Source organism: Betta splendens, chromosome 15 (assembly GCF_900634795.4).
Source record: "Betta splendens chromosome 15, fBetSpl5.4, whole genome shotgun sequence".
Lineage (NCBI taxonomy): Eukaryota > Metazoa > Chordata > Actinopteri > Anabantiformes > Osphronemidae > Betta > Betta splendens.
This window is the reverse complement of record NC_040895.2, coordinates 8,270,081-8,283,281: the sequence shown is the minus strand read 5'-3', so window position 1 is coordinate 8,283,281 and position 13,201 is coordinate 8,270,081. Positions and strand designations below refer to the sequence as shown.

At 53.8% G+C, this 13,201-nt stretch overlaps 1 protein-coding gene across 2 annotated transcripts; it reads right to left on the bottom strand.

Moving 5' to 3' along the window:
* Positions 1-2,607: 2,607 nt before the first annotated feature.
* ism1 (isthmin 1) lies at positions 2,608-10,778 on the bottom strand. Of its 2 annotated transcripts, none has more exons than XM_055502335.1 (7): positions 10,262-10,778; positions 9,860-10,186; positions 6,735-6,950; positions 5,534-5,780; positions 4,198-4,341; positions 4,035-4,124; positions 2,608-3,883 (listed from the first exon to the last, which is right to left on the bottom strand). In XM_055502335.1, the coding sequence occupies exons 1-7, from the start codon at positions 10,271-10,273 to the stop codon at positions 3,366-3,368; spliced, it is 1,554 nt and encodes a 517-aa protein (XP_055358310.1). In that variant the 5' UTR covers positions 10,274-10,778; the 3' UTR covers positions 2,608-3,365. The 2 variants fall into 2 exon arrangements, with proteins under 2 accessions (XP_055358310.1, XP_055358309.1); XM_055502334.1 differs by having other exon boundaries at positions 6,735-6,953; positions 10,262-10,776.
* Between the last annotated feature and the right edge of the window lie 2,423 nt (positions 10,779-13,201).

The following is a 13,201-nucleotide window of genomic DNA, read 5'->3' as shown; positions in this document are numbered from 1 at the left end:
GCATGCTACCTTGCCCCTCACCCACACTTGCAACATTCTTCTTTAGCCCATTATGTGTTGTATCAGACCTGCGTGCTGCCCAGAGACCCAGCACAGAAGCTCCCCCTTGCAGCATCATTCCTCTGTGTCCCATGTCCCCTCGGCTTTGAAAACGGATCCTGGTTCTTATAAAAAAAAAAAAAAAAATTTAAAAGTGGACCCTGAGCCATTCAAGGTGTACCCAAGGCCTCGCGCTCAGCAAGGCTCTTAAATGCAAAACAGACGGTGGAGCAAATAAAGATCAAAGGCAGTGTCTGGCTCGCTGTCCTCACATGCCAAGCGGCGCTGTGGCAGTGAATCACTGCCGCGCTCACGCTGGCCCGCCTCCCTCGCCGCCTCCGCGCTCCCGGCCCCGGGTGTCTGACGTCCACACTGACACACGCGGGGTTAAAAGCAGCTGCCTTCATGGGGACGAGCCACTGTAGCAGGAGAACCGTCTGAGCCAGTCTTCTCTCACCTCTGTGTAGCTGCACACACCATTACGATGATCAGAGCACTGAGCCAAACAGCATTTGGCTTAATGTGTTTCATAAAATACTTGGAAATATGCATGAAAATTATTGTTGTTTTCCTAAGTATGATCTAAAGGAATTCTAATCAACTCTGCCCCTTTGGAAGTGATTACCACTGGTTTCTCTTAGCATGTGGCACTAAATTAGTGGTAAGATTGAAAAGCAAGACTGAAAATAATGAGTCTAAGGACAAAGCAGGTTTGCTGACGGCTCTGTGTGTCTGTCAGAGCAGGTGTGGGGTGTTTTGGTGTTAAATCTGCATGGAGGACGTGAGCCGGGGGCGGGTGGAGTCTCGGGCCTGGTCGAGGTGTCCGCGCAGCATCTCAGCCACGTCGTAGCGGCTTCTCAGATGCTTCACAGCTACTTGACCTGTTTGTTCAGCTGCGCACGGAGGCACATGTGGACCCTCTCCACCTGACTCCTTCTGCCAACGGTGCGAGCGCACCGGCGGCCCACCTCCTCCAACTCGCTCCCGGTGGTTCCGGTGGGACGCCGGGGGCCCGGTCCGGTCAGCTATTCCAGATTAGAAGACGACAGAAAAGGCTTTTAATTAAGGCTGCCGTGCAGTCGGAGCGCTGCGGTGTTGTGGCCTAGACACTTCCTGCATTGTGCTACACCACCCATAAAGTAGCGCAGAGAGGGAGCGAGCGAAAGAAAGTGTGGGAGAGAGGCTAAAAATGGCTCTGCCACATCTGCAACACAAAACAAAGAGGTTCTTCATTGGCACCGAGCTCCCGGTCATTTACCTTCCGTACCTTGAGCAGGGTCACATGATGCCAACGTCAGAGCCTCTTTATTTTTAGTAGAACTGCTTTTCTCATTGTTTTAACTCACTTGTTTTCTCATCCTCACAGTAAAATGTTATGTTGAGATCTACGTCCAAATCCCAGCGAACTAAGTAACAAAAATAGAGGCACAGTCCCAACAATCATATCTTGGTGATGCTTAATGAGCCCTTTGGGATCCTTGACAATATACCACTAATATGATGCTTTGCGTCTTCAGAAACACGCCAGACTCGAGTCCTGGAAATAGCAGCAGTGAAGCGAGGCCCGGTGGAAAAAAGCAAGCGCTCTGCGGCCTGAGCTCTGCAGAGCGGCCGCCCTCTCGCCCGTCTCCCCACCGATCGCACGCCGCCTCCAGCTCCCGTGTCAGTCCTGCTACCTGCACTTAGGCAAAGGAATCCCAGCGAGTCGCGTCTTCCAGGGGAGGGGGAGATGAAACGAGAGATGAAAAGTGAGGAGGGCGGACGAGTAATTGCCTGCGCTGGAGACACGTGGAGCCTGTCTGGGAAAAAGATACGGAGCTGGAGCTGGAGCTGGAGCTGGAGGGCGAGGTGGTGGTATGTCATCAATTTGAGCTCGGCCCCAACGTTTCAAAATAAAGGCGGCCACCTCGCTTTGATCCTCGCTGCCTGGCCCAGATTAGGATCCGCGGCGTTACTGGGACCCCGGCCTTTTAAAAGGCCGAATGCGACGGCGCGAGCTCCACGACGGGGTCGCGGATAAAACCTCGGCCCGCTTCGTCCTCACCGACCGGAGGAGGCGCGTGGAGGAATTTTGGAGGGAGGGAAGCGGGCAGGCGGGAGCCGCGCCTCGGGGCCGAGGAGCGTGCCGGGGCCTGCTGCGTCGGGAAGACGAGCCTCGCGCCCGGCCAGCTGTGCGAGGCTCGCACACGAGGCTGCAGGAATGAGGGCGCCATGAATGGCTTTCTCTGTGTGACAATGACTGTAGCACTCACACGGTCAGAGGTCCCTGCTACGGCCTGAGAGTGTGTGTGTGTGTGTGTGTGTGCACTGAGAAATTACTCAGGAATGCGAGGACACATGCCAAAGACAAAGAATCTGAGTCACAGTCAAGGCCCTCACCCTCTGAAGAAATATCCCAATCCCATCAAAAGGCCTGGCCTGAGAGCCACACTGGATGGAACTAATGAAAGTCCTGTGCGCTGGCTTAAGCCTGTTGGAGGAGTTAATTGATGAGAGTTTTTTTTTTCTTCCTCAAACAGCTGAGGAAGGAGAGAAATCTAACAGGAGCTGACCAAACACGGCCTCGGGTGCTTTTTGAACGTTTATTTATAGGCTTATATCTGAAAAACCTTTCCATACAGGTGAGTTCACACATTCTTTGCGCTCTGTTTGACACTAACTTGAGGCGGACAGACGCGGCGCCGGCGGCAGTTTAAGCTACGGACGAATCTCAAGTTAGCATCGAGCTAATCGACATCACAAACCACAGTCGTAGATGCTCAGACTCAGCTACAACTTAATAAATACTTTACAAAAATAATGCAGGCTTTGTCCAATGATGTTCTGCCTCGTAGACACAGGGGGCGCTGTTGTAACTTTAAAATTACAAACTAAAATTAACATGTGCATGCTAAATATGCTAAACATACAGGCTTATGTTAGAGCCGGATGCTTTGATTGACAGCTGGGGTACGTTTGGCTGCCATCGCCCCAACGCTTTCCAGAAGGACGTCGGGGTGAACGTGGACAATCTAAGTGGACTTAACTAGAATAATACATTTCCCTTTTAAGAATATAAAGTAATTTCTCCCTTTCGTGACCAAATCTGATCTTTAAGTGGCAACACAATCCTAGCAAACATTTCTGAGGCGTAACACAACAACACTTTGTGCCTGATTTTGGTGAAGTCCAAAAATGCTCCCTGTGACCAAGTATGCGATCTGTGTCTGTTGGATTTTTATTCCTCTTGGTTCTGTTCCTCAGAGCCTAAACACTGTGTTATTGGACCTAAGACAAACGAAATGGTTTCACCACCATTTTAAAGTGTAGCCGAATACGTAAGCAGTCTAGAATTCCCTGGCTTCCTCAAACTGCTTGTAGTAGTCCTCGTCCTGAGGGTTGTCGGGGCAATTCTGCCCGTTGTTCGGCGGCCTGGCCTGATTGTAGCGGCTCCAGTCTCCTTTGCAGATGATCCAGGGCAGGATGTCCACCTTGTAGTGCAGGTCGGCCGAGAACTCGGTGCTGATGAGGTTGGGCGTGCCGGCCCCTTTGCCGCGGCTGATGAGCTTCATGCCGTCGTCGTAGCAACAGTGCTGCGCCGCCAGCGTGGTGGACTCCAGCGTCAGCATGGAGCGGATGCAGTACCGGGCCGTGGGCTTGTAGATCTCCAGCTTCTCCTTGGGCCCGCTGGCGTCCTTCCAGCGGAAGTCCCGGCGCGTGGGCGCGTCGTGCACGTCCGCCGTGCTGTACGCCACCTCGGTGGGGTAGGAGCAAGGGCAGCTGGGAAGGTCGCTGGCCACCTTGCTCATGTACTTCTTCAGGAACTCGCTGCGGCAGTTCATCCAGCGCTCGCAGCTGTCCGTGTCTGGAAGACATGGAGACACCGGTTAGCGCCGGGATGTCGGACGCGCCTGAAGGCAACGTCTAACACAAGCGCTTTTCCCGCCCATTATATGTTATAAAAAAATGCAGCCTCGGCACGAAACTGCCTTTGATAACGTCTGAATGAACCTCACCGACACCAAAGAGCTCCGTGGCGTTGAACTCGTCGGTCCCGGCTAACAGGCTCACCTCCGTAGCCGCCGTCTTGAAGGCGTCTTCGATACCTGGAGAAACAAACGCGTTAGCGGCGAAAGGACGCGAGCGGAGGACGGCGGAGCAGCCTCATCGGGGCTTCACCTGGGCAGTTGGGCATGTCGCAGGTTCTGGACTCCGTGGCCGTACAGGCGTAACCGCACGACCGCGTTCTCTTCTGGTTCCCGTTTCCACAGGTGACGCTGCACGGGGACCAGTTGCTCCAGTCCCCCTCCCCGTCCATGTAGTCTGGATCAGAGAGAACAAGGCGAGAGAGGTCCTCAGCGCTGACATGGACCACATGCTGAACCCACTCCGGCCTGTTAGCATAGCCCGCTAATAAGAAGTCTGCATGCGCTGGACATGCTAATACAAAGGTGTTGAAGCACACACACACACACACACACACACACACACACACACAGAGGAACCCCAGCAGAGGCCGGACGCCGCTCACTCGCTCCATTTGCAATTCACTGCTCGAAAATGGGAAAGTGAAATAGCAAGAAATTCTCTTTAACTGCAATTATCACTGAGCGGATCAGCGTAATGGCTGTACATGGAAACAGTTACACTAGGACTTTAAGACCACCTCATCCGACCACCGCCATCACCGCCGCACGCAAACACACACATCTTGAAAGCAGCACTCCATCAATGAGGAGAATTAATGTGGGCATGTTGGGATGGAAGTATTTCTGGGCCGGGTCCAAAACTCCCTATGCAAAGCCCCCGCTCCCATCTGCCGCTCATTAGGAGCGCTTTGGAGGAACTCGGTCTAGATAGCCATCGAAGCGCTGGCCTTCCTCCTCCGCCAGAGCTCATTACAGCCAATGGGTGGCCGCTCAAATTGAACCCAATCTGGTCATCGCGACGATAGCGCGGCCTCAGCCCACAGATGAGACCGTGGAATGTGGACGACCCTCGCCGCCCGTCCGCAGCCGCGGCCACGCTAGGCTTCAGAGCGCCCGCTCGTCCATCGGGGTGCCACGGAACGAGAGCCGACCGCGCCGGAGGCATTAAACATGAGCTACGGCTCGACAAAGAGCGGATCAGGAAACCGCGGCGGCGCGAGGGCAAGTGGATGAAATGGCTTTTTCCACAGCCAGGCATTCCTGTGAGGCCGCGCTGGTTTGAACACGCAGCGACACGGGCCCCGGCGCCGGTTCCTCCGCGGCAGATTTATCTGCGAGCGCGGCCCGGCGAGCCCTCGCCCGCCGGCCGAGCACCGCAGAGGAATCCGCCTCGTAAAAGAGCGTTAAAGGCTTCAATCAGGGGCTCCGCCGGGATCTCCTGGGATGAATGCACTTATTATGGTGACAGCTTAAATCAGCAAATGGGCAAATTACAGATTCCACATCAGACTGTGGCCATCTGTGGAAGCGCTGGAGACACAGCGCTCCCCCCCCCCCCCCACACACACACACACTCCGTTTCTCACCGTATTCACTCTGCCCCTTGCCCGCCCCCCCCCTCCGGTCCCAGTCGGCCGGCGGCCGGAGGAAGTTGCTGTCCTCGCCGTTGCTCCCGTAGGAGAGGTCGTGCTCGTCCGACTGCCGCGTGGCCGACGACGAGGAGGAGGTGCGAGGCCACCAGTTCCTCCAGTTGGGAGACGCCCAGTTGGGCTTGCTCTCCTTCCTGAGGCCCTTCTCCGGCTCGTCCAGCCCGTCCACCACCTCGATGGTCACCTGGATTGAAGAGTCAGTGGACATTCAGCACCAAAGGAGACACCTGAGCGGACTGATCGGTTGCTATGAGCTGAAACCCCCCACACACACAACACCCCCCCCCCCCATATCCTAACACATGTGCCTCCCAGATGAGGGGAGACCACCACCCCTGCCCCACAGCCACCCTCCCACCTCTGGGGCTCTCTCCACCTAAACACAGAGTTCAAAGGGCTATTCAGCCTCCTCTAGACCATGAAAGCCAGATGAATCCCAGGATCAAAGACACCCCCCCCCCCATCCGCCCCTTCTCCCGCAGCCTCACGCCTTTGCTCAATTGGTTGCTCTGCTCTCTTCCCACATCTTGAGATGTTAATACACTTTGTTCATGCTTGGATTTAGCAGTGATGCTCTCAGAAATGGAAAGACCCCCCTCGCTGGATTAGACAGGAGAATGATTTAAACATGGCAGCGGTTATTCATCCCTCTGCACCGCTGAGAGAATTATGGGCAGGGGCTCACCGCACATTTACATAAGCTGCCGTCCGTCCTCCTGCCCACGGTTTACTAAGGAGGCCGCGCTGGTTCCCATCGGTTGTCAATATGATGGAGGTGAGAGCCCAGAGCCTTGTGTTTTTTTTTTTTTGGAGTGTGAGTCAGGAAGTGTAAAAGAGGACACGAGGGGGGAAAAGAAAGCAAAAAGGGGGAGAAACGGGGGGGTAGCGATGTGCACCAAACTGTTCTCCCTCTTCCTGTTTGCACTTCTTGCTCTGTGTGCTTGGGCAGCCATGTCTTACAAGTGTGTGAAAGTCGCAAAGCGCACACGCACACACACGCGCGCACGCACGCACGCACGCACACACGCACGCACACACGCACGCACACACACACACACACACACACACACACACACACACACACACACACACACACACACACACACACACACACACACACACACACACGCTCCATCACCTGTATGTTGGGATTCTGCCCGTTGATGTCGGCTTTGGAGAGGTCGGGGAAGTTGTGCAGGTCCAGCAGGAAGGTCCCGGGGCCGTCCCTGTGCACGTTGCTGCCCTGTGGCCAGGGGAGGGTGGCGGGCCGGTGGGCCAGCCGGTGGTCGGGACCGGACCGCCTGTCTTCGGGAGCCAGCTGGGCGGAGGAGCTGCTCTTTGCATTGATATTGTTCTGCTGAGGAGAGAAATTGACAGAAAATACATGTCACTCTGCGTGAAAGTCCCCGCGTATCGCCGACTAAGCAACATTTTCGATGGGCTTTGCTGACGGAGGTCCAAAGCTGCTGGACGGCTGAGTTCAGCGAGCCCGTCGGCTCCCAGCAGGCTGTGATCCAGCCACGGCCTGCACTCACAGACAACATCTGAGTAGGACTGCAGGTTTGTTGCCATTTTAACTGTGTGCTGCTGCTTTAACAACAGCAATATGGACCCATAGCATTTTCCAGTGCTGAATAAAACAGATTTATGTCAAGCGGATGCTTTTCCTGCACTGGGATTATACAAAGAACCGAAGCAAACACGCAGTTGCTAAACAGTTACATCTGCCTCCCTGTAGACAGGAAAACATTTGGTCGTCAGGTTGTAAATTTGTCCCACGGACGCTGAGGCGCACGTCCCCCGTCAGATATGCACAGAAGGAATAATTACTCCTCAATTGGAGAGAGGCTGGCAATCGTCCATGCCGGGTGGCAGAAAATAAGATCAAAGGAAGCCATCCATCACGCGCCTTGTTTTCTTTCCCCTTCCCGTTCCTTCCTCCCTGGTGTTTTTGTGGCCGGGCCCGAGAATAAGGCAGCGGCGGCCGCTCGCAGACAGCGTTGAGGCCGGCGTTAAAGCCCCCAGTGGAGCGTTGGTGTCCGGCCAAGGTGCACTCTGGGACAGTAAACCGTAGAATAGCTTCCAATTAGCGCAACTCCTAGAGGAGGCAGCAGGTGTGATGGGTCTGTTTCATGATGATACACAGGTCACTACAAACTAGCTGTTACTGAGTTGGGACCACCTCCTCCATGAGTGCATCTCCTCAAAGTAAACAGATGCCACGACTAATGTTTTAGAAATCAAACCCAGGCTCTGATTGGCAGATTAATGCTCCATCATCCAGTCTGTATTTACACATGGCGGGGAGATTATGTAACCCTGGTTTATTAAAGGTCAGACTTCAAAGTGTTGGGACTAATCCTGGGGCGACATGCAGTGGTGCTTATGTTTAGGTTATAGATTAGCTCGCAGACAGTACATTACAAATACAACATCTGGAAGAAGTTGCTTGTTGCTTTGAACTAAGTTTCAGATCGTATGTTGTTAAAGTGCTGCAAGTTTGAATAAAACTAGTGGTAATGGTTTTAAATGAAGCTGCCAATAACGATTGTAAAGGAAACGGGAAACATGACGAATAACTGCGACACTCATTGACACGCTGGCAGAGTTTGCTGCGCTGCGATGGAGACTCGCTGGTCTGAGATCGTCCTCAGCGAAGAGCGAGCTTTAATTTGGAGATCAAAAGTGACACACCAGTGCTCTGTTCATGCGGGGCCTCCCAGGATGCCCCCCCCCCCCCAACACACACACATCCTCAAAGGCTGTGAATGAGCACTTCCACACACACACACACACCCCTCCTTCCTCAGTGTCTCCTCTTCTTTTCCCGCTTTCCCCTCTTTCACTTTGTCAGGGCTGCTTAAAGGGGCATGACTCCATTTTCAATTGGAAGCAACTCGGGGGTCCTTCCCCTGGGGAGGCTGCCAGGAAATGAAGGCAGTGCACATTATGCCAGATGCTTTTCACCATTGTAGTAAAGTAGGTGGAAGAGGAACCCACATGCCTTACAGTGGGCGCTCATATGTATTAGCTGCACGTCCTTAACAGACAGTCATTGTTTAGTGAAGCAGCATGCTGGGGTCACGGATGTTTCCTTCTTCCACTACAGGTGCCTGGAGCCACTTCCACTCATGTGTCTCTGAATATGACACCTCGGCCTGAATAAACCCCCCTGGGCCGTGAGAGGCTATGGGGAGAGATGACATCGTCATCATCTTCAGCAATAAAGCATAACAGCACAGAGCGTTGACGAGTCGAATAAAAAAAAAAAAAAAAAAGTCAATTTAAATGACAAGAATGGAGCTGAGGCCGGGGCGAGGTGACATGTGTTGGGTATTTTTACTGTCAGGACAAACTCTCCATCCTCCATCTCTGCACCAGCCATTTGGCTGTGGGACAAATATTCAATGAATTCCTGGAATACTTCCTCAGCTTTGCGCTCCCTAATATCAGCGCAGAACACAGGCTGGCTGTTGAGCGCGCGCACACACACACACACACACACACACACACACACACACACACACACACACACACACACACACACGCACGCACAGTGATGCCACTGATGGTGGCGATAAGAGAGATTACCCTCACCATCCTCTGCTGAAGTAAAAATTCCTTCCCCTAATTTCTCCCCGAGCCCCAATAAAGCATTTATGTCGTGACACCATTCCAGAGGACATAAATACCCATTTATCACTGCAACATGAAGGAAGCATTTCAGTAGCGGGCTAAAAATACACCAAAAAGCAGCTGATGGATGCTTTACACTCTCTAAAGAGGCCTGTTCATCCCAGAGCCGTCTTAACCCCCGGGTCAGGATTTGGGCCTCTGCTGGACTGGTCGCCAGTGAAACCATTAGACCCGTCTCAACAAACGTCATTTTGACAAACGTCCTCCTGGTCAAATGTGTCATTAAACACCCCAGTTTCCAAGCCTGCTTGATGCCACGCGCTTCTTCGGCCCAGTTGTTTTGGTAGAGGGCACCTTCAGCTGCCAATGAACCAAACCTCTGGATGAGAGCGCTGAGCCCATGATGACAGAGAGCCGCCTGCAGCCAGCGTTAAAGCCCTGACAGCAGCGAGGTGTGTCTGGGGTGGGGGGCTGACCTCTGACCCCGGCTCACAGCCCTGCCCCGGGGGACACCCTTGGGAGACCGCATCCCTGAGTCTGTCTTAACCCCCCTTAGATTTACGGTATCCACAGTATCTACTCCTTCACACCTTGTGTGAAGCCCTCTCTCTCTCTCGCCCCACTCACCTCGGTAAGTGCTGTGTCCTGATCCAGGCTCAAAGTGACATTGTCCTGCGGCAGCGGCGAACTCCGCAGCACCGTGATGTGCAAGGTGAGGAGGAGAAGTCCCAGGAGCAGCAGCAGTTCCGCCGCCAGTCGCACCATCCTCCTCACGCGGCCGCTCTTGGGGGCCTGCGCTGTGGCCGGAGCTCCGACTCCGCCTCCTCCCGGTGCAGAGACTCCGATCTCCGGATCCGCCGGGGACGAGGAGCCGCAACACCACTTCGGAGCCACGTCGGGGATCAGAATAGCAAAAACGAAGGGAAAAGGATCGGAGGGAAAGCAGCCGAACACCTTGAGAAGAGTGCTGTTAAAGGAGTTGGATCCAGAGGGATTTTTTCTGGAAGCGTTGAGCCGATCTTAACTTACTGTTTTTTTCATTTAGTTTGATGAACCAAAAATGCGCTGCGTTATTGCGCCAAATTGCCAATCAATGCAATTCACAGAATGCCGCGGCGGCGATCCGGCGCGCAGCATTAACGCCGCGTGCTCGCGTTGCGCGTCTCCAAGCTGGGGGAAGTTGCAGCGCAGTTGCTCCGCCGTGTTCGTGCCACATTCTCGGTTCCCCTCACTTCCAGCTCGGCCGCTTTGCGCGCGTCTCGTCCGTCCGCATTCTGCGCCGTCCACGCGCAACACGTAATTCGGCGACGTTCACCGTGGAGTTGAAACGCGCGCAGGTAAAACCCAAGTCCCCAAATGACGGGTCACGTTGCGCTCGTGTCCGGTTCAAGCGCGGAATTCATCCATAACGATGCGGATCGCGAGTTCCCCCCAAACGCGGAGGCGCAGCTCGGCGCGTTTCTAACGGGTGCCGCTGAAGGAAACGAGTCGAGCCGCACGAAAAGCACACGCGTTCCTCTCGTTGTGCGCTCCTACGCTGCTTTTATACCCCACGCCCCTGTGCACGCGCCCTCCCCTGGTTAACTCTTTCGCCCCACTCCACAACCTGGAGTCTGTTCGGCTCTGACGCCAACTGCTCGCGCGGTCCGAGTGAACGCGCTGCACACAATCACAGCGAGACGTTTTGAAGATTCGCTAACGGCGGCGTTCATCAAAAGCACCGCCGTGGGGCGCGCGCGCCGGAGCCTCCGGTAACCGCGACGCTCCCCCGAGGCGCGCGTCGCGCGTCGCGGCGCAGAGGAAGACGCCCGCGCGGGAGGTCTGCCTCCCGTACGGCGGCAGCTTTGTCCCAGGTCTTTGTAATTAAAAAGGTTGCGCAACACCTCGCTTAGGACACACAAATGGTGCATAATGTGATTAGCCCTCGTGAGACTTTTATTGTCAGCTTCAAAGGACCGACCGCTGCCCCTTCACGCATGCGGGGCGATAGTTTCACCAATAACGGCCAACTATTAGTGACGTCATGACAGGACCGTGCCCTTTCACTCCCCACTGAAAAGCCGCGAGTGTCGAAACTAATGATGTCTTTCGCTGTGAGATGAGCTTCCGCGATGCTTCACGGGACCCGTTTCGTCAACGCAGCCTTTAACCCTGAACTTATTTCAGCTGAGCCACAAGTCGCGAGCGCCCAGCTGACGTCCATGTGTGTCAGAGAAGCGCAAGGACGGAAAAACTCCGCAGCAACATCTGATGCGCCGGATCAAAGAACCCGGGATTTAGATTAAAATGAAGTAAATGCTCCTAATTAGCTCCCAGTGCAGTCCATGCATAGACGTCCGAAGCACGTAAATCATAAATGCGTCGCGTCTCCGCAGAACGGAGCGATCCAAATGGGAAACAGGGAGCGACGGGAGCGGGCTGCCTGCTCTGGACGCAGCGGTGGACATCAAAGGCCCAGCGAGCGCAGGATCCCCCCTTCACAATAGCAGCTACATGCCATTCCAATAAGTGCAGCTAGTTTTGCATGTGCAGTTCAAAAGAGGCCGGTGCAGGCAGGTTTGTGGGGCCTCGCCACCAGTAGTCTGGCTGCACACATGTTCTAGACTACACTATACTATAGGACACGTGCCTCTACTGGGCAGCGACCCATTGTCTGTCACTTTACTCCACTCAGCACCACATTCCATCATAAAGGAGGAAAACAACAGTCTCACTGTCTTTTTATTTATTGCATCTGGGCCTCGTTGCTCCTGTGATTCAGGTGAATCTGCTGTGACTGGTTAAAACAGTCCTCTGATCAGGAGGGTTTGGAGAAACCAGTTAGACGTTTACTGGTCCTGGATGTTTGGGCTCCTTTTATTCAGCGTGTTGGTCGTGTGATCGTGGACTCATGTATGATCCCGTCGCGCTGCCTTTCACTTCCTCCACTGCTAAATGGGCTGCTAAAACGACAGTAAACAGCTGAGCGATGAAGGCAGGAGCAGGTGAAAGGAGTCGCTAAGATCTGATTGTGTCTGACACCATCAAGTGTCCACAGCTGCTTTGTGCGGCGCTGCGACTCAACGCAAACAGGCTGCAGCCTCTAATTTAGGAGGAGCGGCTTCCAGCTCGCTGCGGTGCCCAGTGGCAGGGCACCTCAGCGACGCGCGTTCGAGCCTTGGATTTGTCTGTGTGCACGTGTCGGACGGAAGGTGAAAGTAAACACAAACAGCACGTGTGCGTCCGCCTCATCCCGTCTCCCCGCGGGCGCTCGCGCTGACGCCGCACATTTGAGGATTGGAGTGTTTTCTCTTGTTTCTGGCCGCAGGAGGCCGTTTTAATAGTGCTTTGTCCTTTAGGGGCAAAGCTGCTTTTTCTTTTCCTTCCACTTATGTTTCGCTGCAGTTCCAACTTGTTAAACGCAAAGGCAAAAAAGCAAACACCGTGAGGTCTGCAGGGCAAACAAGTGTCGACTAGACCCAATCTGACACGCTGTGAAAACACATTTATCATCCATCTATAATCCTTCCTGTGTTAATCAAATGATTACCCCACGCCACAAGAATTCAGAGTTCGGTGCTAATTGCTAGGTTAGGTTTCTGTTGGCTCAGGTGCTGCATACTCCGCATTGCTTACCTTCGCGACTGTTACGCAGTTTGTGTGTGAAAGACAACAGCAGCGTCGACAATTAAGCCGTTAGGACTTTGTGATGCGGGCAGTGTCGCTGCAAAACAAGCCATAACACCTTTTGATTCTGTGCAGTGGTTGTTGAGATTTAATTGCATGTCAGAGAAGTAATTGCTGAGTGATCTAGTACTTACAGGAACGTTATTGAGTCTGGAGACGAAAGTTTGTTACACTGGTGACATTTTTATAAAAACACAATAATAAAGGCGCATTCGCCATCGCTCCACAGAGCGGGTTGGGGTCATTTAGATCCTGTCATCCGGATCATTAACATACCTTCATAGTCAAAAACACACTCACATG